The sequence below is a fragment of the Phaseolus vulgaris genome, chromosome 6, assembly GCF_051622355.1.
Source record: "Phaseolus vulgaris cultivar YP4 chromosome 6, ASM5162235v1, whole genome shotgun sequence".
Taxonomy (NCBI): Eukaryota; Viridiplantae; Streptophyta; class Magnoliopsida; order Fabales; family Fabaceae; genus Phaseolus; species Phaseolus vulgaris.
In genome coordinates this window covers 31,797,390-31,815,923 of record NC_143503.1, presented here as the reverse complement: position 1 = coordinate 31,815,923, position 18,534 = coordinate 31,797,390, and the positions used below count along the sequence as shown (strand labels likewise).

The 18,534-nt window shown below is 33.9% G+C and overlaps 4 protein-coding genes across 5 annotated transcripts; 3 read left to right on the top strand and 1 right to left on the bottom strand.

Annotated features, from left to right (window-relative positions):
- Positions 1 to 771: 771 nt before the first annotated feature.
- On the bottom strand, positions 772 to 1,504 carry LOC137833152 (stigma-specific STIG1-like protein 1). Its single transcript, XM_068641514.1, has one exon. The coding sequence runs from the start codon at positions 1,481 to 1,483 to the stop codon at positions 1,004 to 1,006; it is 480 nt and encodes a 159-aa protein (XP_068497615.1). The 5' UTR covers positions 1,484 to 1,504; the 3' UTR covers positions 772 to 1,003.
- A 5,559-nt stretch (positions 1,505 to 7,063) lies between these two features.
- On the top strand, positions 7,064 to 9,984 carry LOC137832206 (uncharacterized). Of its 2 annotated transcripts, none has more exons than XM_068640246.1 (7): positions 7,064 to 7,429; positions 7,499 to 7,565; positions 7,895 to 7,941; positions 8,726 to 8,813; positions 9,217 to 9,347; positions 9,455 to 9,553; positions 9,658 to 9,984. In XM_068640246.1, exons 1-7 carry the CDS (start codon positions 7,223 to 7,225, stop codon positions 9,736 to 9,738), a joined length of 720 nt encoding a protein of 239 aa, XP_068496347.1. In that variant the 5' UTR covers positions 7,064 to 7,222; the 3' UTR covers positions 9,739 to 9,984. The 2 variants fall into 2 exon arrangements, 1 of the variants encoding a protein (XP_068496347.1); XR_016521567.1 differs by having other exon boundaries at positions 7,142 to 7,429; positions 9,472 to 9,553.
- A 607-nt stretch (positions 9,985 to 10,591) lies between these two features.
- LOC137832205 (Tetratricopeptide repeat (TPR)-like superfamily protein) lies at positions 10,592 to 13,502 on the top strand. Its single transcript, XM_068640245.2, has one exon. It carries the CDS (start codon positions 10,804 to 10,806, stop codon positions 13,096 to 13,098), a length of 2,295 nt encoding a protein of 764 aa, XP_068496346.1. The 5' UTR covers positions 10,592 to 10,803; the 3' UTR covers positions 13,099 to 13,502.
- Positions 13,503 to 15,814: 2,312 nt separating this feature from the next.
- Positions 15,815 to 18,181, top strand: LOC137833151 (transmembrane protein, putative (DUF1068)). The gene is made up of 3 exons (XM_068641513.2): positions 15,815 to 16,105; positions 16,828 to 16,851; positions 17,713 to 18,181. Exons 1-3 carry the CDS (start codon positions 15,922 to 15,924, stop codon positions 18,039 to 18,041), a joined length of 537 nt encoding a protein of 178 aa, XP_068497614.1. The 5' UTR covers positions 15,815 to 15,921; the 3' UTR covers positions 18,042 to 18,181.
- The last annotated feature ends 353 nt before the right edge of the window (positions 18,182 to 18,534 follow it).

Sequence of the window (18,534 nt, the reverse complement as noted above, 5' to 3'; positions counted from 1 at the left end):
AAAGAAAGATGAAAACATGAGAATGTAATATATAAGACAAGGAAACTATTAAGTCAATTTGGAGAAAAAATATACTTTTAAATTAAATGTTCACGTAAAAGATATTTCAAGAAAAATAGGAGCAATTCACAAAAGGTTCATTACTACAAATTTAGAAGAGAGAAATAGGATGGGTACACAGATCCAAGTATGTGGACCGGTCACGGGCTTCACAGTCTTAATGGGCCTAATTAATGCATTCACAAACTAGGCCCTCAAACTAGAAAGTACTGTCATCTTAGATAGAAAAGTTATATATAGTAGCCAACTAAAAAAAAAAAAAGGAATTCCTTTTAATTTAGTATATTTTAGTTAGAGGTATTTTAATTTGATAGATATTGGTTTTATAGATTTATTCTAATAAATAAAACGAAAGATAAATAATTTTTTTAAAATTCATAATTTTTTTATGTTTGTATTACTATTTAAGCTTACATATAGATTTGTTCATACCTCTCAAGACAAAATATACCCAATTAATATATTTAATAGATTGTTTTAAAATAATGAACAGGTGCAGTGGCACCCATGGAATAAGAGCATGCTCCGCCACTGCATTCAAACCTTTAAACTACAATTATAAGAAAAAATGTTCAATTAATGCAAATTAATAATCCTTTATATCCAAAAAAAACCACCTAGTACTAAAAACCATTTTCCTCGTCACGTAAGATCAAATTCTGAAAACGTGTATACTCCTTTAACAAGTTTTTTAACAACACAAGCTATAAATATATCAAATGAATTCAATTTATTCAACCACGACAAATGAAAAAAAAGAATGGTAGTTACATATATATCCCACGTAGCAACAAAGATCATCTATATCATCCTAAAATGATCATTTGTGTTCCTTTATTTAGTCAGATACAAATAATAGATTATAATCTTTCATTCGACCAAATAATAAAAACTAATTAATTGAATATTCGCATTCATCCCAGTTGATGCCCCTATTATTCATTCACGCGTAGCTGCACAAACCAAAAACACAGGAATCCCCTTTGACGCACTTGTTGCCGCATTTTCCACAATGGTGCTTGTCAAACATAGGATTCACACACTTACCTTTGCAACACACTTGCGAGTACTTGCACTTTTTTCCACACATGCCACAGTTATTTCTGTCAGTTGACACGTTCACACATTTTCTCTTGCAACAGTCAGGTCCTTCGCTGCCCTTAGCGCGACAAACTCTAGGGTATTTATCACAAGTCATGGCCCCACGCACATTTTTATGGCCATGGAGGCCCTTGGCTCCACGGAGAGAGGCTAATTCTAGACTTTCAGAAGATGGGGTAGCTGGGCTTTCAGTAGAGTTGTGAGTTTTAGGATAAGTGGTGGTGAGGAATGGAGATTTTTGTGTGTGTAGTGTTTGTGAATCAGCAATGGCCAAAGGCACTAGCATGGCCACAAGGAAGAGTATCTGAAGAAGGGACTTCATATCTGAATAGAAAGGTTTTCTTGGAGTGAAATGAAGAGTTCTTTGGTGGCTATATATATAGAAGGAATGGAGTAAATTGAAGGAGCTTAAGGTAATAGTATAGTAGATTGGAAAGATTGAAACAGTGTGCAAGTGGAGCGGTCTAATTCAACAGCTAGCTAACTAATGTGTGGTGAAGTAACGAAATTAGATAGATTTGTTCTTTCTACGTATGAAATGTGAATGTCTTGGATATATTGTGCGTTGTTATGCAGATGGCGAGATTAACTTGTGCCGTGTGAAACATTTAATTGCCTGTACAAAAGTATTAAGAAAACGCAGTCTTTCCTGAAATAAACCAGAAAAACCGTTACAGAGGCACTGATATGTTTTCTTCCCTCTGACCTTCTGATATAAGAAATAGAAATAAGTATTTAACATAGATAGTCAACAACCAGCTCATGTGTTTCATTTCAGCTACCTTTTACTGGTTTAAAATTTTTTAGCTTTATTTCTATTTTGTGTTAATATCTCATGTCTGTTTAAAATATATTATTAATTTACAAGACTGTTCTTTACATGAATGACAAAGTCTTACTATGTCCCCTATTTGCATGGAAAAAAATATTATGCTAACTTTTTGAGGCAGGTATATTCCAAATAAATTAATTAAGTCAAATATAAGAAAAAGTTTTGAAAGTCATTTTTTTTATTTCCACCAAGCTTATTTAAATGAATAGAATAAGTGTTTCATTAAATTTTGCTATAATATTTTGAGATTATATATTTATTAATTTATTTAAAGGTGTAAATATGTTAGTCTACGTACACATTTTTTCCAAGTTTGCTTAAATTACTGTCATGGTTATGTTTTACTATAAAGTGGCTTGGTGGAAAATTAGTATTATTCTTGATTAAGTGAAAATAAACTTAAACTTTTTTATTTTATTTCAAACTTATTTTTTGATTTTTTTAATAACAAATAAATCAATTAAAAGAAATATTTTAGAGGTCCTTATAATATCGAGAAAACCACACAGTTTACATAGTAGCAGGTTTCTTTAACAAATCTTCCACAAATAAGAAAACAGAAAATACACCAGCAAAAACAAAAAAATCCTACGGCTCTCTTAGGATTACACTATTAAAGCTTAAAGGTCGAGGCCTACCCTATCATAAAGCACCAGGTCCCACTCAAATGATGCAAGCCTTTTAACATATATAGTGGAACATAGCTTTGTATTTTATTTTTGTTGCTAAACAAACACTTTAAATTTATTTGGTTGGATCAACCTTTTAAAATCCCCACAAGATTTGAAAAAAAAAACCTCCTATGCATAAATAAATAGGTTATACTGATTAGGTTTTCATTCTTACGTTATATATATTATTACTAATTTTGATCCCAACAAATGCGGTTCGGTCCAAACAAGGAAAACATATCCAATGACATAAAAGAGTTTGCTTTTGATAAATAACGAATACATTAACGTTGGTGTTAAGGTAACAAAAAAAAATTTAAATATTTAATACAACTGAATCGACTAAGATATATTCTTTATTATGAGGTTACTAATTCTTGAAGGGGATCTATGAGTGTTATAAAAGAGCTTTACGACTTTAAGAGAGATAAATAACAGGTAAACATTATTTCATGCAATACACACTATACTCATATATTCTAATACTTTCACTAATAGGTGAAACTTTTCTCATGTGATATTCAAACATCTCAAAGCGACAGTGTTAAAAAGTCGGCCAAAAAACTATCTTTAGGACTCAATCCAAATTTGTTTAGCGATAATACCTACAAACCTACTATTATAATTTTTCATATTTATGTAACTTTTACAGATTTTTTCATAAAAATTTAGAACAAATAAGTTTCTTGCAAAAATGTTATGTAAATTTTGTAAAATTCAATAAAATATACATAGAAAAAGTCTCGTAAAATATGAAAAAAACCCTTTGAAAACTAAGTAGAGTTCAAATTGAATATCAATTATTAAATTGAATCACCTTATATAAGTTAATCCACATATTTTTAAGTGGCTTCTTAATTATCTTTTTATGAAAACTTAGTGAGTTTGCTCAACTATTCAAATGTTTTGAGATTCTACAGTTTATTTTAAATTAACAGTTTGGTTAATGTGCCCCCTTGTAGGAAATTATATCATTTAGTACTCGTTGATTACAAGCATTGGACATGTTATAGTTGTTATTATCTATTTAATAAAAATTCAATCCAATTAACTGATTTCTTCTTCAATAAATAAATTATACAATCCATTCATAAAATAATATTTTAAAAAAATCAATAAATTTTAAAATTAATTAATTTTTTTTAACAACTTAAAAAATAAATTTAAGAATGAATTAATTGAGAAAAAATTAATTAGATTAATTTCGTGCCGATAGTATAATCCATGGAATTTAGAAAAATAAAATATGAATTATTATTATTAATAGATTAATTTGGTCCATATATCTTCATTTTTTCTATTTTTTAAGAGATGAATTAGATAAATTTATTTATAAATTAATGAAAATAGATAAATAAATTGTATTACACATATGTGAAAAGTATCACTGATTACATATATAATTAATATTTTAATTGAAAATCATGTCATATTTTTTACATTTTGTCTCCAACACTTGAGGATTATATAAGAAGAAATATTTCAATAACAAATTACACTTAATAATTTATTTCACAAACCACCAATTACAAACTACTGTAAAAACAATAATCAGGACATTTAAGGAAATATATAACATTTGTAAAAACCAAGTAATTAATCAGTGCAAAGAATAATAATAAGGACATTTAAGGAAATATATAACATTTGTAAAAACCAAGTAATTAATCAATGCAAAGAATAATAATAAGGGTTGAGTGTTGCAAGCTCTATCCATAGCTGCACATCCCGAAAACACAAGAACCTTTGGCGTTGCACTTGATGCCACATTTGCCGCAATGCTTCTCGTTAGTGTTAGGGTTCACGCACTTCCCTTCGCAGCATATCTTTCCGAAGCTGCATTTTTTTCCACACCTTCCGCAGTTGAGTCTGTCTGTGGAAAACTTCACACACTTCTTGTTGCAGCAATCAGGCCCTGCACTACCTTTAGCAAGGCATATCTTCGGGTTCTTCTCACATGTCAACGCCACCCTCTGGGAAAGGAATCGGCTTGTTCCTCGGAGAGACTTTGGCTCTTCATTCGAATCTGCAGATGTTGCTGACAGAGCAGTAATGGCCAAAGCCATTAACAAGGCCACAAGGAAGAGGGTCTTCAACAACTTCATCATAGAAAAAGAAGTAATGTGGTGGAGGTGGATGCTTTGATTCAGAATGTTTCAAGTATTTATAGAAGAGGAGGTTGATGAGTTTTGCTTTTACATAGATTACGTGCATGAGCTAATAGTCTACGTGTAAGTTGTTAGTTAGTGGAGTGGTCTAAAATGGCCAAATTGATGTGTAGAAAAAGTTAGGCTTAATTTTTGGCAACAACTTCTTCAATATAACTAATAAGTTGAAAATAGAAGGATTATTCAAGAACAACTAAATCTTATGTGTAAAATCTGTATAAGAAAACCAACTAGTCTTTCGATTATATGCAGTCTAAGGAAACCAAAAAACCGTTACAGAACCACCATACTATGCAGACATTCCAATCGCCTAGTTTGACCTTTGTTATATAAAAGAATTTTGACACATCTTTTCAGCTCAATATTGTAAGTAACAAATTAATTTGAATAACAGAATTCTTATTAGTATTAGTTATAAAAAGGTAATTCTTATTACACATTTGAACATTTTCAAGGGGATACTTGTCTTGTAAGAGAGGAGGATCTGTATTAGAAGAATAATACAGCGAATGTGTTTAATAAGATAAATAATTACCTACTAACTCATTTGATTATTTTAATAACTACTTTTAAAATAACTTATTAAACAAATAATTAATATATAAATTTATTTAATTTTTTTCATCAATATTCTTTATATATTTTTTTAACATTTTTTACTTACTATTATTTATTTTTAATTTTATAGAAGACAATTTTGTTCTCTTTCCCCATTAGCCTCTTCCTACCTTATTCCCTCCTTAGCATCTTTTCTATAAAAGTGGTGGAATTTGTATATAAAATTACAGAAATAGATAGACTTCGGAAAATTAGAAATAGACCAGTCGTGCTTGTGCTTACTTGCTTCTATATACTAATTCAGTTTTTTTTTTAAATCGTGCTTGTTAGCAGGTTTATATATATATATATATATATATATATATATATATATATATATATATTTATTTATTTTAATCATGTTAGCATTTTTTTTTCCTTTTTTTTTCTTTTTAATGAGTATACATTGTGTGTGTGTTTTTTTTATAAATTTAGATAATATAATTAATTATTTTTTAATTGAATGCATTTTGGATAATTTAAAATAGTAATGTAGTCATATATTTAAATAATTTTTAAAAAAGTAATTAAATATAATGTGCTAATTTTTGCTTATGTAAATTTAGTTAATTTAATTAATTAATAAAATTATTCATATTAATTGAATGTAATTTCAGAAAATTTAAAGCAACACCACTAAAACATATGTTACCATAATTGAAATAAAGAATGAAATAATTAGAGAAATAAATATTATAGAAATTATTTATCATTGTTTATTTGGGTAATGTCTCAGTTTGTCATCTTCCTTTATGGACAATAAGAATATTTTTTTTATTAATTATGACATGTTATTATGGATACAAGTAGTAGTTGAATATTCCCGTTTACAATTCATGTGAGGATCAAGGAATGAAATATGAGATTCATGCTTCTATAAGTAAATCAATAATCTTTATTTTGAACTGGATAAAACTGGACTTCGTAAGCCTGGTAGATATTCTGTAACGATAAATTGAGTCAACATAGGTTAACAATTGTAAGTGGCAAGTGGAATAAACGACAAAAGACAAAACACTCAAAAAGCTTGAAACTTCTCACAATCGCAATATGCACTTTGTCTTCATCCCTCTTTCATAAGTTAGGAATTTGTTCTTTCAAATTTTGTTTAACAAGAGCAGAAATTGATAATAAACATACTCTCTTTAAAACAAAGTTCATACATTCAATTAAGTTGGTTGTCATGTGTTGATACCTCTTATCTCACTTGAATTCACTTCTCTAATAGTATTTGATCTATCCATGAAACCGCTTGACGAAAATCTGACCTCATAATGATTATGATTTTTCTTATTTTTGTCTTTTTCATTATTTACACTATCTGCATACTACGTCCGTCCGACAAGTAGGATCATAGTTATATTGGTTGAACCATTAATTTTAATTTACACATAACAACGAAACATTTAATTTTATTAATCTATATATATTCTCTCACTTATTATATATAATTATTTTTAGATTATAGATTTATTTTATATTTTTCTATATCTTAATTTACAAATTGGATTGAAATGAATGAGAAATGTACTAGCATGTCTCTTCGTGGGTTTGAAACATAAAACAGGTCTTGGACGGGTCAGATTACCATCTGTATTATGCACTATTTTTTCTCATTCTCTATTTCTCTCGTTACTTCACCCAAATCTAAAAAATGTTTTGTTAAAAAAAACAAAAGAATTTAAGAAGCCTGAGAGGCAAGTCCATGGGCCCACGTCCAATACTGTATTTCCCCATGTCGTTTGTCATATGCGGAAGATCCGTGGTGAGGTCAGTGAGAAGGGCCAAGGCCAATGGCATCGTCAGCAGCGCCGTCGCTAAACGCAGTGCTGGATCGCGTCCAAGGGGCTACTGAGCGCTCTGGCCGGAATGTGCAAGAGATCCGTGTTGTGGCGGCTAGCAAGACTAAATCAGTTTCTGCTCTCCGTCAGGTATACGACGCCGGCCATAGATTCTTCGGCGAGAACTACGTTCAAGAACTCCTTCAGAAAGCTCCTCAGGTTAGTTAGTTCTTTCCCTTTCTTGCTTTATTCACTTCTCAATGCTTATATTTCCTTTCCCAATCACAGCTTCCCGGTGACATCGAGTGGCATCTCATTGGCAATTTGCAGAGTAACAAAGTCAAGCCTCTTATCGGTATCTACTATTCACTATCCCTACTTCCATTGCTGCAACCGAAACGATGATTTTTCATTCTTATTCTCTCAGTTTCGATCAATTAAGAGTTTAAGACATGTGGTATTTCATTCTCAAACTTGAGTTTTTTAAAAATATGGGAAATTATGAAATAACTTTCTCAATTGTTGATTGTTCGTTGATTTAGAAACATGAGCACAATTTTTCTTAATGATGGATTTTGGAAAAAATTTGTGTGGAGAGGAGTTCATATTTACCACATCAATAATGTGGGTTCAATGTTGAGGGGATGAATGAGGATTCTAATACTTTTCTTTTATGTTTCACAGCTGGTGTTCCCAACCTTGCTTGTGTAGAATCTGTGGATGATGAGAAGGTACTTTTTTTTTTCTTCATAATTTGGTTGGTTGTCTTGTCGGGGTAGTATGTTTTCTCGTGTATGAGTACATATAAGGACGTAAATCTTGAGTAAATTTTAAATTCTTGGAGGGGGGACGGAATATGGATAATTCATAGAACCTGGAAATTAGGTATAATGTATTTGGGTTTCACTTGGAGTCTTTAGGATAGGAGCATCTAAATGGTAATTTTACAGATGGACATTTTAGAATTAATTCATGGAGCTAGCACTTAGTCAATGAGTTCTCTGGATTCGTGCAAATAAAATTATATTACATGTAGTCTTCTGTTCAGTTTTGTTCCAGCAATACTTAGGCTTGTTTGGATGAACTTCTCTATAAGTTCTTGCTAGAATAGTAAAATAAGAAGAAAACTTGGAACTAGTTTCTCCAAAAACTGACTAAATCAGCTCATTTTTAAGTTAATTTATATAAATACTCTCGTAGAGTTTATCTACTTTCTTTTAGTTCGTGGATAAGCTAATCTTAATTTGTGGAAAAGTCAAAAACATATTTTCTTCTTAGTTTTCTTTCTTAGAAGGGCTTATAGAGAAACTCGTCCAAGGAGACCTTTAATGTACGATACAAATTTCTTTACAATTCTGTTCTATAAAGTAAAAATTGATTTCAATTTTAAAATGATACAGAAAATAGTTTACGTCTAAAATGTGCTATCAAACAAGATATTTTTATTTAGTGCATGTGATCTTAGTATTCTATTGCAAATGGTGTACCGATTATTGGTATTCTATTGTCTGACAGATTGCAAATCTTCTTGATCGTGCTGTAGCAAATGTTGGCAGGAAACCGTTGAAGGTTTTTGTTCAAGTGAATACGAGCGGAGAAACCTGTAAGTTGCACTTGACAGATTAGCCAACCAATTCACTAATCACTATCTGCAGTACGGTATCTTAATAATGTTGACATGGTTGTGTTAGATCATTAAACCAATTTTTTTAACACGGCTTCTCTATAATAGATTTCATGTGAAAATAACATCAAAATCACAGGAAAATGTTGCTTCCAATTCATTTATTGAAAATATGTTTGGAAAATCCTTGAATATAACATCATAGATCTCTATACCTAAATATGTAAATGCAACCAATATTTATTAGAAGGGTTACTTGACTTCTGGTTTATAATCTATGCCCTACATCTTTGTTTTCATTTGTCCCATTTTAAAACATTGTTGTAAAAGTTCAGTTTATTATTGATGTCAAGAATGATATTTGACTGCTATTTCTTGCCAGCCAAATTTGGTGTTGAACCAGCTGTGTGTGTGGATCTTGTAAAGCACATCACAAACTGCTCAAACCTTGAGTTTTCTGGTCTCATGACAATTGGCATGCTAGATTATTCATCCACCCCAGAAAATTTTAAGGTGGCGACTGTACTTTCTGGACATGAATTATTGGTCTTTTTGGGACTTCCTATTTATTTGCTTTTCTAGATAATTCTACAAACTAAATATTCTTCTGCACTCTCAAGATGTTGTCCAATTGCAGAACTGAAGTTTGTAAAGCACTTGGAATATCAGAAACGCAATGTGAGTTATCAATGGGCATGACTGGAGACTTTGAGCAAGCTGTAAGGAATCATTTTTCCCTTAGAAAATATATGGTTTAAACAGGAAGGGATACGTATTGTGATTTGTGATTATATTTTTTAACCAGCTAACTCTAATTTTTCAGATCGAGATGGGAAGTACTAATGTTAGGATTGGAACTGCCATATTTGGAGCCAGAGAATATCAAACTAAAGAAGAGAAGTAGCTATCCTAATTTTGCAGTCGCTTACATTCACATATCAAACTCAGAACAGCATGAGCAAATAATTCAAGCTCAGTATATCCATGAACATGAATGATGGTGGTAGTCAGCAAGTTATGGGACAGCTTTGTATTCGGAATAATCTCAAGACATTTTCTGTCAGACATTAAAACCAACCTATTCAGCTGACGCTATGTAATTTGAAAGAATAATGATAATGATATACAGCAAGGAACTAATTCTATGAAAGATAGCAAATCTAACTAGTTACATTTATATTAGAAGATAATTTTGTTCTCTTACCTAAATGGTCATAGAATTTGAATTCGAGCACTTTTGTGCTTATCACTTCTGCCGCAAACATGATGTCGCGTTCCCATCTTCCCAAGGTAATAAAATATCTGAACCACTTCCTAAACGAGTAGCGTTGTACTTGTAAAGAAAATAATTTGGCTTCACACTAGCGTTTGTTTCTTTTTTTTTTTTAATTGGATTTCATGGGTTGAAAAATGATTGAAAAGTGAGATTATTCGATTTTTTTTTGAAAAGAACACAAATGAAAGTCAACTAACCTTCAAGTATTAGTATAGAGTCCTTTATAATAAGTTCATCATTTAGTATTTTTGAATAAAATATTGTTTATTTTCATCCGACTATAACATATATCCTTGAACAATCCTAAAAGATAACAAAGTAATAATAAAGTAATAATGTAATTAAATATCATATCATGCTTTATGTATATCAAGTAAGACTTTAGTTTGTTAAACTTTTACCTTAAAATATAAATAAAATCGGTTGTTATTTAAAATATGAGTTTGCACATCATTCTAGATGATTGAATTAAAAAGTCTGCTTCCAACATTCTTGATTATGGGTATGACAAACTTATGTTGACGACCTTTTTTGGTAGAAACTCCCTAATACTTTTTGCCATACTACTTTGAGAGACACAACACATTTAATCCATAAATAACGATGTAAGAGAGGTACTTGTTGTAAGTGTTAAATCGAGAGGGGGGTTGCGGCGAACGAGGAAGAAGAAAGCGATCTTGGGTGGAATGGATAATGTTTTCTTACAAACCAAAGCCGCAATTACTGCTGAGTCTGAGTGTCCCAAAACGGTGCGTGGTGTCAGTAGCACACCCAACTTCAGCTTCAGCCACTACAAACTCCCTCAATGCCATAATCAACCACTATTCATCCCAAGGTGCTCACCGACAAGTTCTTGTTACCTACGCCTCTATGCTCAAAACCCATGTCCCTTCTGACGCCTACACCTTCCCCAGTCTTCTCAGAGCTTGCTCTTCTCTCAACCTCTTTTCCCTCGGTCTCTCCCTCCATCAACGGGTCCTTGTTAAAGGCTTGTCTATTGATCCCTACATTGCCTCTTCTTTGATAAATTTCTATGCCAAATTTGGGTGCGCCGATGTTGCTCGCAAAGTATTCGACTTTATGCCTGTGAGGAACGTTGTACCTTGGACCACCATTATTGGGTGCTACTCACGCTTGGGTCATGTTCCTGAGGCCTTTTTTCTGTTTGACGGAATGCGTCGCCAGGGAATTCCACCCACTAGCGTTACCATGCTGAGTTTGCTGCTTGGAGTTTCGGAGCTTGCTACCGTGCAGTGTTTGCATGGCTGTGTAATTTCGTATGGGTTTATGTCTGATACAAACTTATCAAATTCTATGCTGAATGTCTATGGGAAGTGTGGAAACATTGATGACTCTAGGAAATTGTTTGATTACATGGATGAAAGGGACCTGGTTTCGTGGAATTCGTTGATCTCAGCTTATGCTCAGATTGGGAATCTATGTGAAGTTCTGCTACTTCTTAAGACAATGAGGGTACAAGGTGTTGAGCTTGATCGGCAGACTTTTGGGTCTGTCTTGTCTGTGGCTGCATCAAGGGGTGAGTTGAAATTGGGAAGGTGCTTGCATGGGCAAATTTTAAGAGCTGGCTTTGACTTGGATGCACATGTTGAAACATCATTGATTGTAACGTACCTAAAAGGTGGGAACATTGACATTGCATTTAGAATATTTGAAAGGAGTTCAGATAGAGATGTCGTTTTGTGGACAGCAATGATCTCAGGCCTTGCGCAGAGTGGGTCTGCAGACAAAGCACTAACTATTTTCCGACGGATGTTAAAATTTAAAGTGAAGCCATCTACTGCTACTATGGCTAGTGTAATCACAGCTTGTGCACAGCTTGGGTCTTTTAATTTGGGGACATCGATTCATGGTTATATAATAAGGCAGGAATTACACATGGATATAGCTATTCAGAACGCTCTTGTGACCATGTATGCTAAGTGTGGTCACTTGGATCAGAGTTCCATTGTATTTAATATGATGGACAAAAGGGATTTGGTTTCCTGGAATGCTATGGTTACTGGATATGCTCAAAATGGCTATGTTTGCAAGGCCATGTTCCTTTTTAATGAAATGAGGTCTGATCATCAAACACCTGATTCAATAACCATTATTTCCCTCCTCCAAGGGTGTGCATCCACTGGACAACTTCACTTGGGAAAATGGATCCACGGTTTTGAGATAAAAAATGGCCTTAGTCAATGCATCTTGGTTGACACTTCTTTGGTCGACATGTACTGCAAATGTGGTGATTTGGATACTGCCCAGAGGTGTTTCAACCAGATGCCAAGTCATGATTCGGTCTCATGGAGCGCCATAATTGCAGGATATGGCTATCATGGCCAAGGGGAGATTGCATTGAGGTCATACTCAAAGTTCCTGGAAAGTGGGATGAAACCCAACCATGTGATTTTCCTCTCAGTCCTATCTTCATGTAGTCATAATGGACTTGTAGAACAGGGCTTGAACATATACGAATCAATGACCAAAGATTTTGGGATTGCACCAAATCTTGAACACCATGCTTGTGTAGTGGATCTCCTCAGTCGTGCTGGGAGGGTAGAGGAGGCATTTAACGTGTACAAGAAAAAGTTCTCAGATCCTGTGCTCGATGTTTTGGGTATTATCCTCGATGCTTGTCGAGCAACTGGGAATAATGAACTTGGTGATAGAATAGCTAATGATATTCTCCTGCTGAGGCCTACGCATGCTGGAAATTTTGTACAGTTAGCACATTGCTATGCCTCAACAAACAGGTGGGAAGAAGTGGGTGAGGCATGGACTCATATGAGATCTCTTGGCTTGAAAAAAATTCCTGGTTGGAGCTTTATTGACATACATGGGACCATCACTACATTTTTCACTGATCACAACTCACACCCTCTGTTTCAAGAAATAGTTGGTACACTAAAATTTTTGAGAAAGGAAATGATCAAAATGCAGGAAGTGGACAGTAACCTTGAAAGCAGCCACGTGATATCACAATAACATGCTGAAATTTTATATCTAAACGGAATTTTTTCCAAGACCGGCTGGCACTCTTGTGAGCCGCCTCAATGTTTTTCAATTTCCACAGTTTTTGAGACGTTCACTTTCTTTTCTTTTATATTTTTGGCGCATCAGGTATCTAATGAAGTCTTATGTACATAGGCAGATGACTTACCATAATACATTCATACAGAGTTTTTAGCAACATCCCAACATTTTTAGCATGGAAAAGGGGTTGCACTCACAAGGCAAGGATAAATACATGTAAGCTTACTCCTACTCAGAATGAGGCAGGTTTTAGGATTTGAACCTACAACCTCAAATTCCAACCCAACCATATTGTTGTATCAATGCTCCCTTTTATTTTGATGGAAAAATTATTTATAATTTTTCTTTTTTTTCCCAATGAATCATTACATAATACTATTATCTTCATATTGCTTCCAGAATGTTTCAACTTCTGTAAAAGGATTAAAACGTTATGTAATTATCATAAGTTTTTTTAAAAAAATACTGTTTAATTAAAAAAAATTAAAAGTACCGTCAAACATTATAAATTGTATTAATTGTAAAAGTATATATATTTTTGTGTTCGTAGTGAAATCACCATCCGTTAATGAAAATGACTTTGCATAAAATATGACCATATATTATATTTTTCATTTAGTTCATGAAGACATTCAAAATCCTTTTAACAAAAAACTCCAGATAGATCACCTTTCCCCATATTCAATTTTTTAAAAATGAAGCAAAAACAATAAAGTGTATCACTGGGTCAAAAAGTAGAACTTTTTTTTTTATGAAACGGCAAAAAAGTAGAAAAATGTTTACTAAAACCAAAGTAAAATAACTTTTGTTATCTTTTGATTTTGGAAAAATATTTTTGAGATATATGTCTACATAAAACAAAAATAAAAACATTATATATAATGTTAAATTACTAATATGAGATAAAATAAGTAAACTACCGGGAAAAGTGAGTCTTCCAAAGCATACCTTTTTACAATTGGTTAAAATTTATTAAAAATTATAAGTAAGACTCATTAAATAAAAAAATCTAAAATTATATGATTCAATAAATAAGAAAAAATAGAATGTACAATAATTTATATTTATGCCATCCTTTTGTCTATCTCTTTCTTACAAAATATAATAATTGTACCGTCCCGTATCCGGGCGTTGACTAAGTCAAGATCAAAGTCAACGCCTGGAGGGTCAAAGTCAACGCCTGGAGAGTCAAAGTCAACGCAGGGCGTCGCCTAGGTGGAGAGACGCCAAGTGTCAGCATCGCCAAGAGGAAGCGTCGCCAAGGCAAGGCGTCGCCTAGGTGAAGGCGTCGCTCAACCAGGGCGTCGCCAAGATCAAATATCATTGAGTCAAGGCAATCACTGTGCGGCTCCCCGATACCCATGGGTAGGAAAGACCATGGAGGGGGCGACGCCGTGGGAAGGCCCCAAACCCTGTATAACCAGGGAACAGTAATAAAGAGGAGAGAAAGGTGGCTTCAAGGCCATAGTAACAACACCAGTATAGGGCAGCCTGACTCGTGAAGTACCCCTGCCGCCCCAGAGACGCCTTTGGGACAGATACGACCCAAGAGGAAGGTCACGCCCAGGGTAGACGGGTGCAGGGTACGAGAGGAGGGCAGATACGCTCTCAAAGTAAGTGACTAAATGATTGGGGGCATGAGTTGACACCCAAAAAGTCACCCCTAGCGCAGTAGCACTCCCAAGCAGGAGGACTCACACGTAGAAACGTCCCCAGATGGGCAGAAACGCTCCTAGATGGGGTCACGGCGTCGTGAGGCCCTCCACTCCACGTGTACGACAACCATGTCAGAATAGAAACACCCTTTAGTCAGGTGCCAGGTAATTAAAGTCATTCAATACAGTTTCCGTTTCGAGCGTTCAGGTACTATAATGGCTCTCAAGCGTTTCAACGTCTTAAATGCGCTACGTTTTCTAATTAGATGCGCTGATTGAGTGCGTTACATTTGTAATTAAAGGCGCTTTAAATGCTTGGGTAGTTTAAATAGCGCTGAGAATGTTGGAAACGGGGTTTGAACTTTTGGCAAATTGACCAGAACTCTCTAGTTCCTTGCTCGTGCTTTGAGGTTACGAACAAGGGACTGGGAAAAGATTTTTGCCCGAGGGAGAAGAACACACACAATACACAGTTCTTTTTACCGCCTTCAGAGTGCCACACGCGGTGCTCAGAGACGGAGGTGAATAGTTTTGGTGTTTCTTGCTGGCTGACTTGAGCGTCGGAGTGCAAACGGCCGCTAGGGCGCCTCTTTGTCCTCTTTTTTGCAGGAATCCACAGGTAACCAGTGGGAAGGAGTCCCTAGCTGACGGTTGAGGTCGCGCACGAAGACGTCCCGGTCAACCGGACGGAACAATAATATATATCATAATTATAAAGAGAGATAAACACAAAAGAAAATAGAAAATGATATATATATAAATTGTTGTATAAGTATCTTAAATTTAAATACATTTTTTTTCTCAAACAATGTATTTTAAAGAATATAATACAGTATAATATATAAATGTCCATAACATAGGTATACAATAGTACAAGATTGCGATGTTAAATGAGGTAAGAAAGCAAGGTTGAATTTATTAATTATGAATATAATGACAGAAAATAAGGAGAGAGGGTGTGTGTATGGAACATAAGAGAGAAACACGTAAACATAGCCAGGGGTACAGTTTGGAGTATGCGAATCTTGAAACCAAACCAAGCTTTAACGAATAAATTATTAATCGCAGTCAAGATCCTCTTCTTCTGCAGCTTAGTACCACATCGTTGCAATTTGCAAAGATGAATAGGAAGCAGCAAAAAGCCTTCAGATTGGTGATATGGATTCTGGGACTCTTTCTCATCGCTTACATTGCAGGACGACCCTTGTATTGGCATCTCAATGAAACCCTTAATGCCACCTCTTCTCCTTGTCCTCCTTGTCAATGTGATTGCTCTCTTCAACCCCTTATTTCTCTTCCAGAAGGTATATTCACTTTTCTTTCTTAGTCATCATCATGCTTGATTCAAAATATATACAAAAACTGCTCCATCTGCATGTTCGTCATATTGGGTTATTAGGATACTTAGGTTTGGATATATTTGGTTACCCATCGTAAACTCATTGTGTTAGACACACTCTCTTAAACACATTTTTTATTGATTAAGATTTACAAAACTTTGTAAGGCTTAATGCTTATTTAATTATTAGTCTCACGATAATTAGTATTGAATAATAATAGAGTGCATTAGAAAGTTCATGTTATTAAACTCTTTAAATAATATATTCAATGAAAACCTAAACACACTCTTAACCATGCGTTGTTACACTTGCTTGTAGATTTCATCTAGGAATAGGAATGGTTTTTAACCTTTATTTTTAATTACCTTTACAAAGTGAAAAATGAAACTCCATGTAATCAAATTTGTATGCAAGTGTTAGGTCATTCATGGTTTACATTCATTCTGATATGGTAAACGGTTTTTTTTGTTGTACATATATTCTGCTAAACGTGGTTTGTAAGCCCAGGAGTATTGATTAAGGGAATGGCTAATCAAATACTGTGATCAAATATTGAACTTAGTCAAACAAAATCTATGTCCATTCAATGGAAAACAAGATAGTTGATAGTGTCTTCATAGATGTGTTTTTTATGCTCTGACATTCATTGCCAATTACTAACACGGTGTCTCTGCTTGATTCTGCAGGATTGACCAACAATTCCATTCTAGGTTAGTTCCTCCACCCTTTAGTACATTAGAGAAAAGCAACAGGTGCAAGGTCATGATTAAATTAAGTATCTCATGTAGGGAGAGGTTTTTGATCCCAACTTTCTGCATCTACTCGCACTCCTAAAATAGTGTAACACTTTATTTACATCAAGTGATTAATCTTACAATCTAATTTATTGGGATAACTTTGGCACAATGGTGATGGTAGTCACAAATGGTGAGGATATCTAATCCTCTCCCACTTTTTCATGATAGTGTGTAACATAAGGTGGAAGTAGAAGCGAAGACATTATTATAAATTTGCAGAGTCTTAAAATCACGTGTCCTGCCAATGTTCTTGCAAAATAACACTTTCTTAGTTGTTAGTTAATTTTGCTGAAATGGGGAAAAGGAGCTGAACAAGATATTTAGGTCCTCTCTATATTTAATTGTTAATTCTAGATCAAGTTATTTCAACATAGATATAAGTTCACACTTTTAGTCATACCAAATCCAAACACTTCTCAATGAAAAAAGTGCAAACGCTAGTCCAAAACACAATTGCCAAAAGCTAACATTGTCCACTCATATGAGAAAAAGGTGCATAAATATTGTACAAAGTGGCATTATAAGTGAAAAAAAAAACATTTCGGGTGCATCCAAGGTCCCCCCTGTGACAATAATGTGTTATAATTAGCTATGCTCATGCAGTTAAAAGTCTAAAATGGTTTTAACATTTTAGTCTGATATAGGGGATACTGACATACTTTTCTGGAGAATAATACTTCCAAAAGGCGTGGCTTGTTATAATGAATCCGAATTCTGGTAGTTTTGATCCTAGACAAGTTGAGATTTTATATATTTAGGATATGTATGTTGTAGATTGCATGAGGCATGACCAAGAGGTGACTGAAGAGGTGGGGAAGAGTTTTTCAGACCTTTTAGCAGACGAAGTAAGGGAAAAGGAAGCTGAAGCTGAGGAAAAACAAAGAAAGGCAGATACAAAACTTTTAGAGGCTAAGAAGATAGCTTCTCAGTACCAAAAGGAGGCTGACAAGTGCAATTCAGGGATGGAAACTTGTGAGCAGGCAAGGGAAAGAGCTGAGGCAGCACTTGAAAATCAACTGAAAGATACTGCTTTGTGGGAGCTCAGGGCACGCCAAAGAGGATGGAACAAAAATGCTTCAAAGAAAGCTCGAGCACGTTCTTAAGTAGGTTAGAGCCCCTTTTGTTTCACACTAGTTCTTTCATTCTTCTATTCTTCTTTTGATTGTTGTGATTACTTGATATATTATTTAGTAAAAAATAAATGCACAAGGATACTTTTGGTTTTAAATTTGCATTAGATTGAGCCATGTATTTTTCAACTTAGCACTCAACGATTCAGTTTGCTCATGAATCATTAATTTTTCTAACTATTTGTTTTATTGTGAGCAGTATATTTTTTTATATCAGCCTATTATATCACTGTGTAAATAATGTGACTATTTACCTGATATTAGGTAGTGTTGAACCTTAACAGTGGCTAATTAAAACCTGAAATATATAACAAACAATTTGTTTGTTGTCTTGTGTTTGAAGAAAGTTGGCTGACATGTGTGTTTCATTGGGAGTTACATTTTTATATGTCAAATGTGAAAAAGTGCAGAAGTTTCATCCTTACTTCAAAAGGGTTGTTTGTCATTTAGTATGAGACGGATAACC

Bases quoted from the DNA above. Each gene is read 5' to 3' on its own strand.
- LOC137832206 (XM_068640246.1), top strand. From the start codon at position 7,223: ATGGCATCGTCAGCAGCGCCGTCGCTAAACGCAGTGCTGGATCGCGTC. The intron at 8,814-9,216 runs GTAAGTTGCACT...ATTTCTTGCCAG, and splicing joins GAATACGAGCGGAGAAACCT to CCAAATTTGGTGTTGAACCA. The intron at 9,348-9,454 runs GTGGCGACTGTA...TGCACTCTCAAG, and splicing joins CCACCCCAGAAAATTTTAAG to ATGTTGTCCAATTGCAGAAC.
- LOC137833152 (XM_068641514.1), bottom strand. From the start codon at position 1,483: ATGAAGTCCCTTCTTCAGATACTCTTCCTTGTGGCCATGCTAGTGCCT.
- LOC137833151 (XM_068641513.2), top strand. From the start codon at position 15,922: ATGAATAGGAAGCAGCAAAAAGCCTTCAGATTGGTGATATGGATTCTG. The intron at 16,106-16,827 runs GTATATTCACTT...TTGATTCTGCAG, and splicing joins CCTTATTTCTCTTCCAGAAG to GATTGACCAACAATTCCATT. The intron at 16,852-17,712 runs GTTAGTTCCTCC...TGTATGTTGTAG, and splicing joins GACCAACAATTCCATTCTAG to ATTGCATGAGGCATGACCAA.
- LOC137832205 (XM_068640245.2), top strand. From the start codon at position 10,804: ATGTTTTCTTACAAACCAAAGCCGCAATTACTGCTGAGTCTGAGTGTC.